Below are 21,036 nucleotides of genomic sequence, written 5' to 3' on the forward strand. Positions count from 1 at the left end.
TCACGAATGGTGTTTTTATTAAGTACCCGATAATCACACACTAACCTAAGCTCTCCCGTCTTTTTAGCTACAAAGAACACAGGTGCGGCAGTTGGAGAGCTAGATGGGCGGATAAAACCTTTGGCTAGGTTCTCGTCAAGAAATTCCCTCAAAGCTTGTCTTTCTGGTACTGTTAAAGCGTACAACCTTCCTGCTGGTAATTTAGCGCCCTCTACTAGTCTAATCGCACAATCATATGGTCTATGAGGCGGCAACTTGTCTGCCTCCCTCTTACAAAACACATCTTGAAACTCTTTATATTCAACAGGCACACCCTCCATGTCAGGCTGAGAAGGACTAAGAGCAAAACATTCCTGCCTGTTAAAAGCTATAGTACGCTTTACCCAATCCACTTGAGGATTTACCAAAGTCAACCAATCCATTCCCAGGATTACATCATATCTTGGTAAACGTGTAATGTCCCAAACAAACTTTCCCGTTACTCCTTGTACCTCCCACGTTATTTCTGAGGTCTCACGATTAACCACCCCAGACTCCAATAGTTTCCCGTCCGCTCCTTCCACCCATATATCGCATGCTTTTCGTACTGTAGGAAGCCCATGCTTCCTTGCAAACCCAACATCCACATACGAGACCGTAGCCCCTGAGTCCAGCAGTGCCAGAGTAGAAGCAAGTTCTTTTCCCCCAACAGATAAAGAAATGGGCACAAAGACATGTTTCTTCCCCTCAAGTGACTGCTTTAGAAGCCCTAGTGCGTTGGACTCACGTCGCACTAGGGCTGACCTTTTCCCGAAAGCTGGGAAGGCTTAACATTACAATTTCTAGCAAAATGCCCAGCGTTCCCACAATACAAACACAGCCCCAATTGTCTTCTACGGTCCTTTTCTGCCGTTGACAATTTTCTAAACACCCCAAGTTCCATAGGTTCCTCCCCTTTTGCTACAGGTGCCCTAGGCGCAGATACAGTTGGCGCATACATTGCTCTAGACTGTTTGCGAGATTCGAACCGGGCGTCTAAACGCAAAACTTTTGCCACCAAAGCGTCCCAGTTTTCTGCCGGCTCTAAACGCGCCAATTCATCCTGGAGATAATCATTTAAGCCCGCAATAAACAAGAGCATAAACGCGTTCTCTCCCCAGTCAAGTTGATGGCGATAAGAGTTAAACTTATTTAAATAGTCCAAAACAGACCCCTTTCCCTGTTTCAACCGATAAAGAGCCCAGCTAGCATTCTCCATACGGAGGGGGTCCCCAAAAGTGTCAGATAGTAACTTCTTGAAATCATTTAAATTGTCCTTGACTGGGTTGTTTCGTAAAAATTAAATTAGTGGCCCATTGTCCCGCAGGACCGGTCAATAAACTCAAAATAAATGCCACCTTACTGGTGTCCGTAGGAAAAGCCTGAGCACTAATTTGGGAAAAATAAAGTTCAATTTGCGCCAAAAAAGTAGGCAACTTATTTTGAGACCCGTCAAAACGTTCGGGAGTCATAACATGTCCTTTAGCTGGCTGTGCCGCTTGTGCAGCGTAAAATGCAGCTTGCAGCTGGTCAAAACGAGCCTTAAGCTCCTCCATCGTCTTCTAAACGTAATTACCTAACTAGAAAAAACTTCTTTCTGGCGTTGGGCAACCTGTCAAGGACAGAACGCCACTAGATAAGATTCAACACAGTTTATTAAAGATACAGAACCAAAAATGCTCGTAAAAAACAAAGAGCTAGGCAAACACTCGCCTTCAATATGAAAAATCACACAAAAACGGTTCAAAAGATAAACCGGATTAAACAGGAGTTTAATCCGGGTTAAACCAAAAATGCTTACTTCAGCCTGGGACCTTAAACAAACAAAAGCTGGTAAACAAAGATTCAATAGAACATAAATACTGGCAGCAGATTCCTCTCTGCTACTCAACAGCTGTGGTTGAGCAACTAAGTTGTTACTCCTCCGTGCAGCGGGCGAACTCCGGGTCCAAACACATCAATCAAGGGTTGCAGCGGTCAGCGAGGTCCCAATCCGGTCCGAGGTCGATTACCAGGTGCAGGCGTCTTAGGTTCCACGAAATCCTCCGATAAACAAAGAAAGGGTCGTCCAAGATCGTAGTCAGTCAGTCAGTCAGTCAGTCAGCCAGTCCAGCGTCAATTCCGAGTAGGTAAATAATGTCCGTCAAGAAGACGACGGAGGTCCAAGCTAATAAGATTAAACACAGGTTGCACAACAAAAGCCCACACAGTTCCTCCCGCCATCTATGCCCAGTGTCCTTGGTAACTTACGTATTCAGCAAACGAAACACACCCATCTTCAGGAATTTCCCAACAAGATCCCAAGCGTCCGTCCAGATTACCTTGCCCAACGCAATTAGCCCTGGATTCCAAACCCCATTTTATGCCAGTTTACAACTCCTCATCGCTATCAGCTGTTACCCTAATTCCAGGTGCCTCATCATCATCATCCTCATCAGAGCTAAAACATCTTTGACTACGCCCCACAGCATCCCCAGCTGTGGATCCCGTCCCATCCCTCCAACTCGTCCACGGGTCCGATCCTGCAACCCGCCAGTCGCTTCCCATGCTATCATTACCAGGAACACCCAAATCCTCCCTTACACGAGTCCATTCCATGTCATCCTCCTCTGAGCTAACCACCTCTTCCTCCATTCTCTCAGTAAAGCCCTCAAAGGAGTCTTCGTCAGATGGTTCTGCAAAGATGTCTCGCAGCCGTTTCCTCTCTCGCTCCTCAAGAGAGTCTGACTCTCGAGGAGTCTTACGACCACGTCTCCCAGTATTGGAGCCATAAGGCTCAACCATAACACATCCCATACTGATATTATTCAGTCAGATTTTGCTTTATAGTTCAACTACTTTTGTGATATCTTTCTACATTTTTAATGCTACCTGATTTCTTTTTAGACTATTACTTCTAGAGGAGAAGCATTGTTTCATCACCTGACTGAAAAGCTCCACTCCCACCCTCTTTTGCTTGCTCATACTAAGGCCCCTTCCACACAGTTGTATAAAATCCACATTTAATTGGATTATATGGCAGTGTGGACTCATATAACCCAGTTCAAAGCAGATATTGTGGATTATCTGCCTTGATATTCTGGGTTATATGGCTGAGTGAAAGGGCCCTAAGTATGGTTATGTGTATACAATTATTTTCTTGTTTTACAACTTCTAACTTTTCTGATGCGTGCTTCTCACCTTCCATATTCCTATTATAGACACCATTCAGCTTTTTAAAATTGCTGAGTCTATCAGCAGCTGGACATCCCTTCAGCTTGTACCATTAGACACAGTTCTAGTCATATTTGTCAATTATTTTTCTCTGGGAGCAGATTGAGTGCCTTCTTACTTGGAAATCTTGTATTCCATCATTAGCTCTTATTTCATTTTGGATTGATTCATCATAGATTCTTATAAGTAAAAGATGTCCATATGTAGTGTACCTGTTCTACCTTCTGTGCAATACTAATGATAATTAGCTAAAGTGTCTCATCACACTACTACAGCTGCACAGTAGCTCCTTCTTCAGAGCTTCTCAGCCAACCTCACTGTTGAAGGTATTTGTTCCCTTTCGCTGATGCAGCCATTAATCCCTGAAGAGGAGGATGCATCATAATCTGGTGTCTCCACTCTGATAATTCTGCTTGGTAGAATTTAGTCTCCTGATGCTACTAACTTTCTGCTTCCCAACCATGCTCAACATCCTCATTATCATGTTTGAATATGCTTCCAGGAGAGGCCCCCAAAATTACGACTGGTACTTGCATTGATTTTTTATATCAGCTTGTGTATTTCCAGTTACCAGTTTTACTTTTTTTTTTTTTTGGTATCTGTGAATATTTGCATTGCTCAAGTTTAGAAAGCTTTCAGTACACCTTTAAAGGAACAGTTTACGAAGCTTAAAACTTCTGTGTGGAATGACATGGGCAGCATAGTAAGCAAAACAATTGCTGCAATGACTTTTACTTTCAGACTTATTACATTCTTATATTATTTGATGCCGAAATCATATTGTTAGTCCCAACTAAAGTTGATCCATTGAATGGATAGAAACTTGGTAAATCATCACTTACTATGTTCCATTGGTTTTATTGACCTATTCCAATAGGAAGTGGAAAGAAGAGTGAGTAGTGCTCCAGTCATGAGAAAACCTGGGGCCCATTCATACTACAGCAGTGTTTCTCAAACTGTGCTTCTCTACGTGTTTTGGACTTCAGTTCCCAAAAATCCCAGCCAGTTTACCAGCTGGTAGGAATTGTGAGAGCTGAAGTCCATAACTTCTGAAGGAGCACAGTTGAGAAACTCTGCACTACAAAATTATAGCTGTGATTTCACTTTAAAGTCAATGGAACTGTCCTTTGTAATCCTGAGGGCTGTAGAGCCGACTAGCTGAGAGAGATAGGTCTCCTCCCTAAACCTCCAATCTCAGATTACACAGGATGGAGCCATGGCAGCCCAAGAGAATTAATATTGCTATAGGTAGTCTCTGAATTACAAACATCTGACTTACAAATGACTCACAGTGTGACGGCGCAAGTGGCGCCATCTATATGTCGAACTGTAAGTTGCAAGATTTGAATTGTTGTATCATGCCTGATTTTGCCTTTACCCCGTAAATGTAGTTGGATTGATTGGTTATTTATAGCTGTCAATCAATGTTGTTTGCACCAGTTATATTGCTCCCTCAGCTCAATTGTTTGACTCCACCCTTTCCTGGAGTGGGTCAGTGTTTCCTTTTTCATTCCACCATCAAGCTTTCTATCAGATGGATGTGAGAGAGAGAGACTTGGCTCTAAAAGCCCTTGATTAAGTTACCTCTCAGCACCAATTCTGAGGTTCTTGCCCTTGAGACTTATGCTTCATGTTCAGGCCAACTTGGACGACGTTGAGGAGTCTCAAGCGCCTTCAGATCAGTTCTTTGGCACCAGAGGAAGACTGTGTCTTCAAACATAGGCCATTTGGACTGAGTCTGAGGATTGCTCTTGCATTCACAGCCATTGAGAAAGAGGGACTTGGAAAAGCTTCTCAGCTGCAGAGCTCCCTGGACTCAAGACAACCAGACTGTAATGTATATTTTCCTTTACCCCTTTGAAACTTCCAGCTTATTACCTTAAAGGGATAACCTTTTGAAACAGTAAAACCAGTTTTGAGTTATCTACAGTGTTTTGATCCTTTGGAGTTCCAGCTTCCCTAAAGGAGGGCAAGAAGCAATCCCCTGGGGAAAGGTCACGTCCATGCCTCTTTCGCTAAGAATTATAGCCCCAGGCACGACTGCACATACAGTTACGAATGGGGGATGAGACAACAGGAAGTGAGAGAAATATACCCATTTTTGGAAGGGAAATTCACTCCTGAAAGAGTTATCCTGAGGAAAAGGTGTCTCAACTGAAGCTTTATCACCAATCCTTGTTTCCACAAGCCATTTTTTTTTCCAAAATCCAAGATACAGAAAATAAAGTGAAATCCTCTGAACAGGGGCACAGATAGCAAAAGAAACACCACAGGAGTATTAACACTTCCCTATGCAAGCCAAAGCTTAGATTTAGATAGATATGGATGGAATTACATTTAAAAATGTATATTTTCTGATTTACATACAAATTCAGCTGAAGGACAAACCTACAGAACCTATCTTCTTCATAACTTGAGGACTGCCTGTAATTGCATAGGATAAAAGAGCCGATGATGACGATGATGATGGTAATACAGTAGAGTCTCACTTATCCAAGCTAAATGGGCTGGCAGAAGCTTGGATAAGCAAATATCTTGGATAATAAGGAGGGATTAAGGAAAAGCCTATTAAACATCAAATTAGGTTATGATTTTACAAATTAAGCACCAAAACATCATGTTATACAACAAATTTGACAGAAAAAGTAGTTCAGTACGCAGTAATGTTATGTTGTAATTACTGTATTTACAAATTTAGCACCAAAATAACACGATATATTGAAAACATTGACTACAACAATGACTTGGATAATCCAGAAGCTTGGAAAAGCAAGGCTTGGATAAGTGAGACTCTACTGTAATAATAATAATAATAATAATAATAATAATAATAATAATAATAATCAACTTTATATCTCGACCTCTCTCCAAAGGGACTCAGGGCAACTTACAACTAAAAATACACTATACATAATAATACTCAACCAACCAAGACAACAAAACTCATCAGCCAACAAATCAGCAATATTTAGTGTCTTTAGACTTCAAGTGTAAAGTCTTCTCTTGATAGAAAAAAGATATAAAATCCAGGTCAACCAATAATGTGCAGCTATTGAACCTCTTCTGACTATAAGTGGCAGGCAATGAGTCCTGTAAAAACAGGAACACATAGCAAATGAAGCAGACATTTTAATAAGCTAATACTTTCTATAGCTAAATAAAAAAAAATACTTGTCTAAGACAAAACAATGGGGGATTTCACAATTTCATTGTGTATTATGAGTAAAAGCATAACTTGAAGAAGCCAGGGAAGGAGGAAGTTTCTTTCTGAGTCATAGAGGCTTTCTCCTTGCCAGCTTTTATAAAAACCAGAAAAATGACTTCCCCCAGGCAAATGTTGCACCTATATCCTCTTTGATGCTTCCAATTCTCATGTAGAATCCCATACAAATATGGTCTTTCTTGAGGGCTATTACTTGCTAGAAAGTAAGGAAAATGGAGTACACTTGTGGGCAAATAGGCGGCTAAGTCAGTTTATTCCTGTGTAATTAAGATTTTGAGGATGTATATCGATACATAAATATCGATATTATAAAAGGGAAGTTCACAGTGAGGTCTGGTGACAAGAACTAATTGTCAAGGTCATGTGGATAATACTTGAGAAAGAACATGAGTTAATAGTTCCTTACTCCAGAGCAAAGGTTTTTTAAAAACATGAAGAGTCATAAATATGAATGTGTGGTCTGTTAATATAATGTTGTAACATTTTATAAATGTTTAATCATTTACTAGTAAAGGTGAAAGGCAAACATAAGCCAGGCTGCATTGATTCCCATACTTTTGCCGCTCAAAAAACCACAAATAAACAGAAGACAGGTATATCCTTATGTGCAGTTTCCCTCCATCTTATTTTGAAATGTAATGATCTTACATTTATTTTTGGGCATTTTAGATATGAGGTATAATATCTTGAGGCAGCAGTAAAAGTTTCATTCTACAGTACAAAACATCCCTCAGACACACATATTTGTATTCACTTTTTATGCTTTTCATACATTTGGAAATGTCTTGTTGACTGTTTTCAAACTTCATTTAATACTGATATACTAGAACAGTGCTGAGCTGGCCATGGGGTATTTTCTGATACCAAATGAAAATTCCAATGCATTGAAAATTAGAGTTGGGGTCAGTTTTAGAATTAAGATTTTTGTTGAAGGGATGGTTGTGTGCCTTCAAGTCTTAACTGATTTATTGTAACTCTAAGGTGAACCTATCACAGGGTTTCCTTGGCAAAATTTGTTCAGAGGGGTTTGCCTTTGTCCCCCTTCCACACAGCCATGTAACCCAGAATATCAAGGCAGATGATCCACAGTATCTGATTTGAACTGGGTTATCTGAGTCTACACTGCCATATAATACAGTTTCAATGTGAATTTTATACAGTTGTGTGGAAGAGGCAATTAGTGCCTTCTACACAGTTTATAAAATCCAAATTATCTGGTTTGAACTGTATATGGCAGTGTAGACTCAGATAACCCAGTTCAAAGCAGATAATGTGGATTATCTGACTTGATATTCTGAATTATATGGCAGCATAGAAGGGCCTTAAGGCCCCTTCTTTGCTACCATATAATCCAAATTATCAAAGCAGATATTCTACATTATCTACTTTGAACTGGATTATCTGAGTTTACACTGCCATATTATCCAGTTCAAAGCAGATAATCTGGATTTTATATGGCAGTGTAGAAGGGGCTTAAGAGAGTGGCACTTGCCCAAATTCACCCAATGAGTTGCCATGTCTGAGCAGGGATTTGAACCCTTGTCTCTGGAGTTATAATCTAAGTGGCCCTTCCACACAGTCATATAACCCAGAATATCAAGGCAGAAAATTCCACAATATCTGCTTTGAGCTGGGTTATCTGAGTCCACATTGCCATATATTCCAGTTCAAAGCAGATAATGTGGGATTTTGTTTAGCTGTGGGGAAGGGGCCATACTCCCAAATCACTACAGTGTGCTGGCTGTGATGTGAATTCCAGGGTCCCAAAGTGGAAATTCAATTTCACCTGGAGGGATAAACCTCTGGAGAACCAGAGCACGCAATGGTTCACCCAAAAACAATATGGGATTTTTTTTTGTTATCGTTGCAATACTGGCAATGTAGTGAATACAATTTTGGGGAATCTGTGTGTGTATGCTGATGCTTTTTTGTTATAGTTGTGTTGTAGATGAAGGGAGAGATAACGCAAGAGAGATCCTTCTGAGAGGCCAAAAAGTCCGGTTTATTATTTCAGCTGAGTCTCTGGAAGTGGAATCTCTTCCAAAAAGCAAACCAGAGAGACGATCAAGGCGTTGACTTGCCTTTTATACATTTTCAGACTAAGAACATGCTTCTACATACATCTTGTCATTAGTACGTCACTTCACATGCTTACATACATGGGCATAAATATGCACAATCAGCATTTTTCTATCTAAGCACTCTAAAAGCTTGTAGCAAGTCACAGACACCAAAAGAGAGATCCATCAAGAGGCCACTCTTGACCTGTCAAGCTGTACTAGGAACCAATTCACACTGGAATGTATAGAAAACTGCCCCCCCCCCCTTCTCCCAGCTTGTCCTGTCAGCTTGTGCATCCCTAAAATTTAACACAGAGTCTGATTTTTCTACATTTCACTGCTTCTAATGTGCATACAATATATGTCTAAAAATCCATATTTTTCAGTTCCTCATCAGTTGTAATACTGGAAATGTAATGAGTATAATTTTGGGGATCTCTCTGTGTGTGCGCGCCCATGATTGCCTGCAATGCTGTTCTTATTTTGTGTGGATTCTGCTACAAAATATGATCATGAGATACTAAATGCATTAATCATTATTAATAATTTATCTTTTTAGTGCCTAAACCAACGAATGTTACTGTAGAATCATATAATTTCAATACCTCTGTACACTGGGATTACAAAAACATAACACCAGCACCTCGCTTTATTGTAGAACTCCTATGCTACAAGTAAGTATCTTGAATTTAAACTGTAATGTTAAGTAGACCTTTTTCTAAAAGTTTGCTGTTTAAGTTTCAAATTTTACTTTATAGTGAAAGATGTGACAAATGCAAACTTCCTTTGCAGTTTGGTAATATTTGCTATTCGGAATCTAAATTTTGAATATTTTTAATTACAGTTCAGGTAGTGATTTCAGGATCGTTGATAGTTGTGTGAATATATCACAACACTATTGTGACCTCACCTACAAAGTTGAAAAGTGTGATGCATTCTGGGTTAAAGTTAAAGCTGTTGATGGACTGCAGGAATCTAGCTATACAGAGCCTGTCTTTTTTCGTGTAACCACCCATGGTAAGTTTATTTATTTATTTATTTATTTACAGTATTTATATTCCGCCCTTCTCACCCCGAAGGGGACTCAGGGCAGATCACAATGTACATATACATGGCAAACATTCAGTTCCATTAGACCTACAGACACAGAGACACAGAGGCAATTTACCATTTTCCAGCTTCATGAGGGTATGCTCGATTCCGGCCACAGGGGGAGCTGCTGTTTCATCATCCACTGTGACACTGAGTCCTTGGTGGAGTACTTCCTCATTCTTCCACATGCTGCTGAGCTTTTTTATGGTGTCATTAATTAGTTAAATTAGCCTCCACGCATAAAGCGGTACCTAAATTTCGTACTTTGTGGTGCAACTTTGTGGTCACAAAGTATTGTATATTTTGTCTATATAGTGTTTATAACTTGTACTTAATGTGTCAATGATTGGTTAGTGATTAAAATTAACTTGAAACATCACCTCAATGCAGGCAGTCCCCATGTTATAAACATCTGACTCATAGTTAAGAACAGGGGTGAAACAACAGGAAGTGAGAAACATCTATCAATAGGAAGAGAAATTCACTTCTGGAAGAGTTATCGTGGGGAAAAGTTGTCTCTACTGAAGCTTTATCCCCAATCTTTGTTTCCACAACAAGCCATGTTGTCAACATCTAATTATCACAGGGACAGAAAGTGAGGTGAAATCTTCTGAACAGGGGCACAGGTAGCAAGCCAATCTATCTATCTATCTATCTCTCTCTCTCTCTTTATATATATATATATATATGTGTGTGTGTGTGTGTGTAGGGTATCTCTTAAAAATGTACTTGTTCTGACTTTCATACAAAATTTCAACTTAAAAACAAACGTACAGAACCTATCTAGTTTGTAGTTTTGGGGACTGCCTGTAAGTTTGCATGGTGAACGTTTTTACATGCTATCTGCATTTATGATTGTTTCAGTGTTTTCAAAAGCACCTTGCATCTTTGCAGCACAACAATCCTATTTTGCATCTTTCCAGCACAGTTTCTGGTGTCTTACAGTTTCCCATATTGAGGAAAGCTCCATTGGAAATGGAAGTGCTTTCAATTTGGGATTTTCCTCAGTATGTTTCTTGTTTCAACATGGACTTGATCCACAATGCAGCAGGCAATGAATGAAGCAGTAGAATCTTGAGGGGTTGAAGTCAACTATCGCACTTCATATTTTAAGAGAACACTTTTGAATTTTCCCTTCCATTAAAAAATATCCCTCTAGGGAAACAAGAAAAAAACAACATCCCCTAGCATTTTTGGGAGAAACAAAGTGGGCTGTGTTAGAAAGCCTCTAGTACAGAATTCTTCCACCTTATTCTGCTGCTTGGCTACACAAGTCCACCAAGTCAGTAGGGACATACTCTGGTGTCTCCTTAAGATCCTTTGGCAGCTTGACAAGGGACTTTCTGCTCTTTTAAAAATAGCTGTTGTGTTTCAGAGGTTTCCTTTTCTAAAGCTGTATTTGGTTCTAGAATGGTTAAACCGTAGAAGTGGTGTCTTGGTTCGATTCCCGCAGAACTGGTTCTGTAAAGGACAGATACATTCATATTACAATTCTTTATTTATTTCTACCATGGTTTTTCTCAGTATTGAGACCCAAGCAGCTCACCCTTAAAAAGCAATTCAATTAGAAACTTGCAAGAGGGTAAATATCAACATGTATTAAAACTTATACATGTATTAAAGTATATTAATTAAATACAAATTAAATATATAAAAGTATTTTGAAACAATTTACTGAACCAATGCATGACTCATGAAAAAAACTTCCTGTTTTAAAAGCCTGCTTGAATTAAAATGTTGCATCCTTTTTGGTGGCTCTCTCTTCCCAGGAAGGCCAGAATGGCCCCCTCCCTGCTGTTCTCTCAGTGTTAGGATGCAACCTTTTTTTGGTAATAGTTTTGATTTATTTCAATGTACTATATTCACATGAAATACATAAAAACTATTACCAAAAAAATGTTGCATCCTGACACTGGGAGAACAGCAGGGAGGGGGCCATTCTGGCCTTCCTGGGAAGAGAAAGCCACCAACAAGGCCTTCTCTCGCATCCCCACCAACTACACTTGTTATGGTGGAGGGCTTGAGAGAAGGGCCTCTTCCAATGATCTAAAAGACCAGGCCATGTGTCATCTTGAGGTTGAGAAGGTATAACATGCCCACGGTGGAGCGGGGGATTTGAACCTTGATCTCTCAGAGCCCTAGTCCAACACTAAAATCACTGTATCATGCAGATTCAGTATTATACTATGAATGTTCAATATTAATAAGCATTCAACTGTTTCAGGTCGAATGGGACCACCAAAGCTCAACCTCCACATTGTGGATCATGAAATCAAAGTTGTTTTGATACACCCTCTCACTCCATATTACAAGAAAAAACCACTTAGTGTACGAGCAAAACTTGAGGACTTCAGCTACAAAGTGTCTCTTTGGAGAAATGGAAGTCGAAAAGTGGTATGTTTAATTTAACATCATCATTTCTGTAAGCGTAGCACAATGTGGGGAAGAGCCTGAGAAAAGATGTTCATCTATTTGTGATTTAAACATGGGGACTGTGTGCCAGAAGGATGCAGTTTTCGTAGATAATGAATAATGAGTACAATACACCCCCTTATACATGGAGGGCATATATCCCCAAATTTTATGTGAAACTTAAAACCACAACTTAAAGTGTGCTCTTTTCTTGGGGCAAACCAAAAAGGTACCTAGAAGAGGTAGTATCTTGTACAGAAGGCTCAAAATGGTGAAGTGAAACTGTGGAAGAAATTAAACCTTGTGTATGGGATCCTCAGAGATACAAGCAGCATGGTAGGAGCATTTGTATTGAAATTGCAAGAGAGGCAATAAAGGGCAGCCATATGTATTCATTTGAAGGAGCAGGGGTTTAAAGTAAATTTGCTGGTGGAAAGACAGTTGAGAGTAACTTTTCAGATAGATATTACTACAATGTTTTTGTAGGGTGGGGGGACTGCACTAGAAAGACAACATTAAGCTACTACATTATACAGCAATTCATAGCAGACAGGAACATCTTAACAAAACTCTGTGATACCAGATTTAAAGGTATTGCAGTGGCTGCCAATATGCTTCTTATCTGAATATATAAATACTGGTGCCATTTAAAGTCCCTAATCTCCTGAGACCTTGATGCTTGAAGGAAAGCCTTTGCCTATATGTTCCTGATCAGGAACTAGTCTCTACCAGTGGTCCATTTTTTGTTTCCTACCAGTGGAAAATGTACACTGCATTGCCATGACATGCTCTTTAGAGATCCAGTTGGCGCTAACATTAAGTTCATTTCTAGTGCAATGCTCAGTTATAGCTCTTCACCAAAATTTTTGTGATCTAAGGATCTTGGCTCAAATCTGTATATGATTTGAAATGTTTTATTGTTTTCTATGTCTTAGACTGTTTTAAATTGTTTCACATTGTTCTTTACTTTTGAGATTGTAGGATTCATGTGTAGATATTATAAACCATGAATAGATGAATATGAAGTAAAGAGTAGAAAGAAAAGAGGAAGGGTCAGGAAAAAAAACACAAAACATACAGGATCAGCAGCAGATTTTAGTACGAGTATCCCTTACCCAAAATATTTGGGACCAGAGAATGTATGACTTTTGACTTTTTACATTTTTGAATATTTGCATATTTATAGTGAAATACCTTGGAGATGGGACTCAAGTCTCAACAAACAATGTATTTGTTTCATATATACCTTATTCATGTAGCCTGAATATAATCTTATACACAATGTATTTAATAGTTTTGTGCATAAAACAGAATCACTCTCTCAGTCACTTATGTGAACTATTTTGGATTTTGGAGCATTTTCAGATAAGGGATATTCAATCTGTTCTCAGACTGAGAGGTCGATTATAGGAAGAGTCCATCACTATAAACCAAACAATGATAAGCAGAAAGGGCTGAATACCCAAGTAAGAATAAAATGCATAGAAAAAAACAGATGATTTCTTTTTTAGCTGATACATCAGAAACAACAAATTGTTCTAAAGAGATTTAAATCAGCTAAAAACCTTCCCTATTCTATCCATTTTGTTGATGTAAAGAGATTTTTTTTATTTTTAAGTTCTAATTATCAAACCTTTGCTTTTTTGTAGTATGAACCAGAACCAGAAGAATGCACAAACAAAAACTGCACCATAGATATTCCAGTTTCTTCAGAGAATACTTTGCATTGTGTTTCAGCTCATGGCTTTTCAGAAATCTACACTGTGAAAGGAGAAGAATCAAAGGAAAGCTGTATCAATCTTCCAATTAAACATAAATCAGGTAAAATGTTAATATCTGATTTAAAGGACAGTAATGTTATTCAACTGCACCTTAGCCTACTTCTTTTGATATAATAATAATCATAAACAAATTTATTTGTATTCCGTCCCATCTCCTTGAGGGAACTCGGAGTGGCTCACAACAATATAATTGTACAAATCATCTAATCAACAACACACATACATATATCTAATTTAAATTAAATCAACAGTTAATAATGAGGCAAATAATACAAAAATAAAGCATCATTTTAATATCACATAAAACATCATTCATTAAAAATCCCAGCCACTTTTGAAGTGAAAAGGAACAGTAAGATCCAATTTTAGATTTATATCATATCTCCAACTGTTGGGTGACATTAAGTTTACCCATTTTCAAATGCCTGTTTGAATAGCCAGGTTTTCAGTTCTTTCGGGAAAATGGATAGCTGGGGGGCCACTACCGAGAAGGCCCTCTCCCTCGTCTCCACCAACTGCACTTGTGACGGAGGTGGAGCCATGAGGAGGGCCTGCCTAGCAGATCTTAGGGCCCAAACTGGTTCATAGGGGGAGATGCGTTTTCATAAATAAGCCGGACCCAAACCGTATCTCCATTTCAGTTTCTAGAGAAGCCACTAAGTATTCAGTCTTACAAGTCATGGGTGTCTGCTCATGATACAGTCATGTTTCTATAATATTGTTAGCCACCACTGTGAAAGATTGGTGGCCCCTGCTCTGAGGGCCCTTACATTAAAAAATCTGGGGGGTTTCAGAGCTGTGATTTAAAATAAACAAACCACAGCATTTCCAAACCGTGTTGATGCCGTTTTAGTGGAATAAAGTGAAACCTGAAAAGTAAACCCTTGACTATCCTCAGGTCTTTGTTATTACCCTGTTTCCCCTAAAATAAGACATCCCCAGAAAATAAGACCTAGTAGAGGTTTTGCTGAATTGCTAAATATAAGGCCTCTCCCAAAAGTAAGACCTAGCAAAGTTTTTGTCTGGAAGCATGCCCGCCAAACAGAACACCAGAGCATGCAGGATCAGCAAATGTACGCACCATAAAGTGTTGTACATGGAAATATTGGTAGTAACAAGAAATTCTTAATAGGATTCAGTTTGTCTGGTTATGCTGGTTTATGATAACAACTACTGTACAGTATATAATAAATGTTAATTTTTTTGTTCAACAATAAATGTGATTTTTTTTCATGGAAAAATAAGACATCCCCTGAAAATAAGACCTAGAGCATCTTTGGGAGCAAAAATTAATATAAGACACTGTCTTATTTTCAGGAAAACACGGTATCACAAAGGCATTGTGATACAGGAGAACATGTTATTTTAAAACTAGTCATTTTTCCTTCGTTCTAACATTAACATTTATTGGATAAATTACTAATCAAAGTCAATATGGGCCCAAGATTTTATTGTGATGCAATTCATGCTACTCCAAGCACTCACACAAGGAAGCATCCCAGAACACACTGTGCAAGTAATTCCTGACAGTCTGGGCAGTATCCATAGGGCAGAAAGAATAGCTCTTTGTCCTGCCCCATGCATAGGGTTTGCTCATCAAACCCTCACACAGATTTACTAGATAGGAGTTATTCCACCAGTGTTGAATGGGACCTTGGCCAGTATTTCTGCATCTGGAGGATTGTACCAGAAAGCAACAATGTTTTGTGTAATTATGTATATACGCTGGGTGGCAAGGAGAGCTTAAAACATTGAAAGGCACATGTCAGAAGCTATGTATTTTTAGAAGCAGGGATAAAAGAAGAAAAAAATACCATGTAAAATCTGATTACTCAACAAACAAGGAGGTTAAACAAAGAATTCAAGCAAAATTGTAATAGCATCTTTGCTTTGGATGCTGTCAATGCTTTCCTGCCACTGTCTCTGTAGAAGACCATTGAAAGTATTTCTTTTACAAATGAGGCCATTAATGAATTATTTGTGTTTGTGAAATAAATGCTTTCCAGGCTATGTTCCAGAGGGAGAGTGGTAGTGGTGGAGCAAAGTAATTTGAGAAGTCTCAGCCAAAGATGCTGTTGTCCAACTGTAATTGTGATTTTCTTACCCCCTGTGATAAACTCTTAAGAAATCTCTTTGGCACTCTCCCTCCCCCCGACACACACTCAAGTGATAATCAATAATATCATTGTATTGTTATATGGGGCTGAACTTCACATCTGGTTGGTTGAAATTAATGTTGCTATAAAGTTCAACTGTAATGTAGGAACCGGTTTTCTGGGAGTAGTGTCTTGCTGAGTTTCAGTTTGCAATGTGTTTCAGTGTTACAAATAAGGATTTATTGAAATTCTCAGTAGAACAGTAAGGATTTATCAGTATCCACGAAAAGGAGGGAGGGGCTTATGCTGAAATCTTGCTGATTCTGCCATTATTTATAATGTTGCGCTACCATTATTAAATAAACACGAATCCCTGTGACCAATTTAGTATCTGTAAAGAAGATTAAGTATATAGAGAATGGACTATTATAGTATGGATATTTATTATTTACTGGAGCCCTAGTTTTTCAGGATTGTCAGTTCTTTTCTAAGATGTCTTTACATGTTATTTTATGTAAAATATTCACAGTTTGCCTTTCTACAGATTACACATATTTTGAAAAGAAGGAATTAACATGAGATTGTTGTTGAAAGTGTCAGACCTGTTTATTACTTAATATTTCTGCAATGGCATCACTTCTGTTTGGGGTTCTTTTTACTACTGAGGCCTTTTCTGGTCCTTGTCCTTCTAGCAGTTGCTTCTCTCAATTTATACCTGGTTCAATTACAAATCTTCCAGGTTTGTGGGGCAGATACCCATATGATAATAAATTAGGATTCCACTAAGAAATTTGTAAGAAAAATTATGTCAGGGATTTTACTGGCAAAAATGCTTCCTAGGTGGCATTGATTTTTAAAATCGCTTGGTCATGCTTTCATTGGGCACAGACATAACATCCCTGGATCCATACTCATTTCCAGAAGCCTGTTCAAACCAGCTGGGCAATGCCAAAGAAGAGACTGTTGACTTGCTTGTAAATAATCTTACTGCTTTGAAATGTGTGACAAATTTCTAATGAAATAGTAGTAGGGTCATGAAATCTTAATGTATCAACATGTCTCTCTTTTTAATGTTTTTATAGATTTAATCATAATCATAATCATTGGGGTTTTGCTCTTGGTTTTTTTTGTGGCGGTTCTTGGAATAATCTTCAGATGTATGCAGAAGAAAAACATTAAACTTCCAAAACCTCTGGTAAGCTTTTTCTAGGAATCTAAGAATATTTCATTGTGCATCAAGTCTTGATAACAAATATTATTTATTGTAGAATATTGACAGCATATTTTCTAAACCATGAGGCTCTCAAAGCAGCATTCAAGAGAATTCACTGGATAAGCAGAGAAAACTATTCCTCAAACAACTCTGGGGTTCAAGTCCAGTGCGAGCTTGCACTCCTTCAGCTGGATTTACTCTAGTGCCAAGAGCATCTGTATTCCTGGCATGGACACGATTTTAGTATCCCAAAAAACAGTCCCTCCACGTTTACTATTGGGCTTCTCCTTGGGTCAGATCATCAGTAGGAGGGGCTGTATAACCTAGCAGTGATGCTCACAGGAGCATTGGGCTCACATTGTTAAATTAGGTGGCTGCCACCATTTATTTTTCCCACAAAGCAGTGCCTGCCATGGGTTATAAGCAGCACGTTTTGAAGAATTAAATGTGAGAAGAAAATTGTCAAAATTATTCATTCTCGCTTCCAAGAATGAAATAAATGAAGATTTATATACATACAAGAGATTAAATCAATGAGGAGCTACTCTCTTCCCAGTTCCACAGATAATAGGAGCTGCTTTAATAAAATTACCTCTTTGTGTTCTTGGCATTGCCGCTTTTCCTTTGCAGGAAGAAATATAGGATGATATGGGATATAATGTTTTTCAAAATCTAGGAGTGAGGATGTCATGGAGGAAATGGGAAAATCCCTAGATTAGTGTAATACTGACTCTCTGTTTTAATCTGATTGACAGTTTTTGAGGGATTTTTTTTAGAGAAAATGTAAACAAGCTACTGATTATTCTTTTTGTATTTTAAGGTTGCTGTGGTAAAGAATAAAATCAACAGTTTTGACACAAATGAGGAACCCAAAAATTTCTCTTTAATTTCATCATTTTCTAATGAAGTTTTGCTTTTGAATGAAGAGGAAAAATCCCTGGAGCAAGTGGATGTAGTAGCAGACGTTAAAGCCACTGATCTCAGTACCTCTAACAAAGAGATGGATCCTTATGATTCCGAAGGCGCTTTAAATAAAACAGGAGGGATAAGTATCCAGGAAGATGTGATAGTGGAGATCTCTGAAAGAGAGAAAAATCCTGAAGATAGTGAAAATTATTCTAAATCTATCAGTGACCAAGAAGAAATGGAAAACACTGTTCCATATGTAGATCTTCCCAAAGAAGATGTGCTGCCACCCACTCGCTGCAGAAATATATCTGGGTATGACAAACCTCATTGGAAAGACTCAGTTTCTGAAGTAGACTCGATGGTTACATAGGCTGCCTAAGACCTGTACCAGATACTTCTAGGAAAACAGCACTGAAAACCATTAGCAAGCACTTATATAGCCATATAGGGTAATGTCCTGTAAATGTTTGCAGTCCTGATAGACAGTGAGGCCTTTGAACTTGCTGATGACAAAGAAGTAACAGGTGGTTGGACATGCTGTTCCTATATTTTACTATGTGTAGAGAACAAATAACCATTTTGGGAGTGCATATTCTCATGGTAAGGTTGCTGTACTGAATCCTCAAGTCCTTTTCTTTTACTGTTTCTGTTATCCCCCTCCTCATCCCCTGAGTTTGACTTCAGGAGATAAGAGACTGATGAACACTGTCTCTTCCCCTGACATGAAATGGTTGGGACATGTAGCAGACCCTGTACGCCCATAGAACCACAGGATATAGACTTGGAAAGAACTCCTAAAGTCCACGGAGGAGCCAGTACTGAAAATCCATAGCTATAGCAGCCCTCAGAGGTTGCCATTCTTTTTAAATGAAGAATCTGTTCATCTTCGGGCCCAGCCCATTCCAGTGTCAGATCCATTTTATTGTCAAAAGGGTTTTCCTAGTATTTATTCAGCAGGTTGTTCCCTGTATAGTTGAAATGAGCAGTCCAAATTACTTTTCTGTCATTCTTCTCTAGGGTAAACATACTCAGCTCCTTCAGTTGTCTCTCATTGAGCTTAATTTCATTCAGTCATGTAATGTTTCATTATTGGGTATCTTTTCCAGCCACATTCCTGTATAGAAACCTAATACGTCAAGAGCATATTTTATTCACTGCTAGTTTCTTGGTGTTTTTTTTCTTAGCGAGAGAGTAAAATGCTAAAACTTGCCTTGAGCCATGGCTGAGCACTACACTAGAGACAACCAGCAGAGACTTTTAGCTCTAGCCTTTGGGTAAACAGTCATCTGTAACACGAAAAGGAATGTGGAAATCAGGAAAGAAATCCCATAAGGCCTTGTTTATTCTTACATTATTGTGTGCACAGCTGAAGACATTATGAAAATAGGTTAGCAATAATACATCTAGCAAATTACAAGACTATTTCACTGACTGGAAGAAAGGCTCTTTAAAACGTGGTACTCAAAAGACACAACATGCATGCAGAGTTGTAGGGGAAAACACAGTGGAATCTGATAGAGTGACAGCAAAACAGCAGGTGCATCAGACTCCTAAATTAAGAGAAGATTATGCATAGCCAGCTGTACCATATAAATGCCATTTGTAATACTGCTCCATGACTCTTGGTGCTTATCATATGGTCTAGCATCTGGTCAGCTCTGTCCTCCTCCTATATATCTGCTCTAATCAGGCATGTGTTGTTGTTGCTGCTTTCTTGTGTTCAGTTTCTATCCAAATTGTGTTTAGTTTATTCCTGCTGTAAAGAGCATGATGTGACCTGATAAGGAACACTGAGGAGAAGGCTCAGCTAACAAATATGGACAAAAATGCCAAAAGGGAAATGTAACTTGATACCAAATAGGGGAAAAATTAGAGTGTATGGGCAACAGAAGTGGTAATGTTCATCGTCCCATTTCAACCCAGTGCCCTGTGTCAAAGTGCATGTGTCTCTTGGGATTGAGATGTACCTTGCTTTTCTGTACCTTCAACTATCTTGCAAATAATTAAACCATGCACAGTAGAAGCCATGTTGCTCAGTTAACAGACTACACCAAGGACATTTTATGATTAAGTATGTGGTATTGAATGATTGTCTTTGCTCTGGAAGCCGTCCTGAGTCCCTTTGGGGAGAGAAGGTGGGTTAGAAATAAACTTTTTATTATTATTGTTATTGTTATTTTTGGTTTCTTAGTGATTTACAAAACAAGGGAGGAGTGTGCACTCCTCCTATCAGTGGTATGTCATTTCAGGACTGTAAGGCCATACACCTTTTCCTCCTTTGATTCGCACTCATTGAAAAAACACAGTGTAGGAAGTGTATTTCAAAGTCTTCATATGCTCTTAATTGTGACAATGCCACATGAGATGTTGGTAAAGTGTTTGAATGCCTTTGCATTCACACTATCAAATATAATAACCCCAAGTGCCAAATAATGAGCCTTAGAATTCTGTTCCAATGCATTGAAATTATTTTTATGTAGTCAAATTGTACTCAGAACAAAATATTGCCAGTAGATGGCACTCTTACTCCGTGGTTCAAATGACATGTTAAGCATTGCGTATGGATAGCAGTGGATTCCCACTAATGCTGGGAAGCTGACTACGCTTTGTTTTTACAGTGCTAACCTTGTATAAAAAATATGGAATTATTTATCTAATAACATGCATACTATAAATTTTGTTTCCAGTAAATCATGGAACAGAGAAGTTTATTTTGCTTTTGAAATTGTATTTGGAAAATAAAGGAAGCGCTCTGTGTTTTGTCTGTGTTCTTTTTTCAATTTATTTTCCATGTATGCCCTTATGAGCTGTCACCGAAATGAAATTGGTGATGGGAAACCACTTGCCTCTCTTTCTCTCAGAGCACTTGTACAAAAAATGCACCCCTTTCAAACACAAGAAGAGATAAGAGGCATCCAGTTAGGCAGACTCTTGATAATGAAATACTTTAAATGTAGCTATCCTAATGGTTTGGAATAGTGTGGTGTAGTGGCTATGACTTTGGGAGACCAGGGTTCAC

At 38.7% G+C, this 21,036-nt stretch overlaps 1 protein-coding gene across 2 annotated transcripts in view; it reads left to right on the forward strand.

The window, feature by feature from the left end:
* The window catches only part of ifngr1 (interferon gamma receptor 1), a 32,067-nt gene extending 11,290 nt beyond the window's left edge, over positions 1 to 20,777 (forward strand). Inside the window, exons 2-8 of one of the 2 annotated variants that reach the window (XM_062978304.1) lie at positions 4,995 to 5,063; positions 9,074 to 9,188; positions 9,359 to 9,531; positions 11,831 to 12,000; positions 13,668 to 13,839; positions 16,978 to 17,090; positions 17,929 to 20,777. In XM_062978304.1, coding sequence (XP_062834374.1) covers positions 4,995 to 5,063; positions 9,074 to 9,188; positions 9,359 to 9,531; positions 11,831 to 12,000; positions 13,668 to 13,839; positions 16,978 to 17,090; positions 17,929 to 18,387 — 1,271 coding nt within the window. In that variant the 3' untranslated portion in view covers positions 18,388 to 20,777. The remainder of the gene's footprint in view (positions 1 to 4,994; positions 5,064 to 9,073; positions 9,189 to 9,358; positions 9,532 to 11,830; positions 12,001 to 13,667; positions 13,840 to 16,977; positions 17,091 to 17,928) is intronic. The other variant, XM_008114515.3, reaches the window with a different exon arrangement.
* Positions 20,778 to 21,036: the final 259 nt, after the last annotated feature.

The sequence above is a fragment of the Anolis carolinensis genome, chromosome 1 (assembly GCF_035594765.1).
Source record: "Anolis carolinensis isolate JA03-04 chromosome 1, rAnoCar3.1.pri, whole genome shotgun sequence".
Lineage (NCBI taxonomy): Eukaryota > Metazoa > Chordata > Lepidosauria > Squamata > Dactyloidae > Anolis > Anolis carolinensis.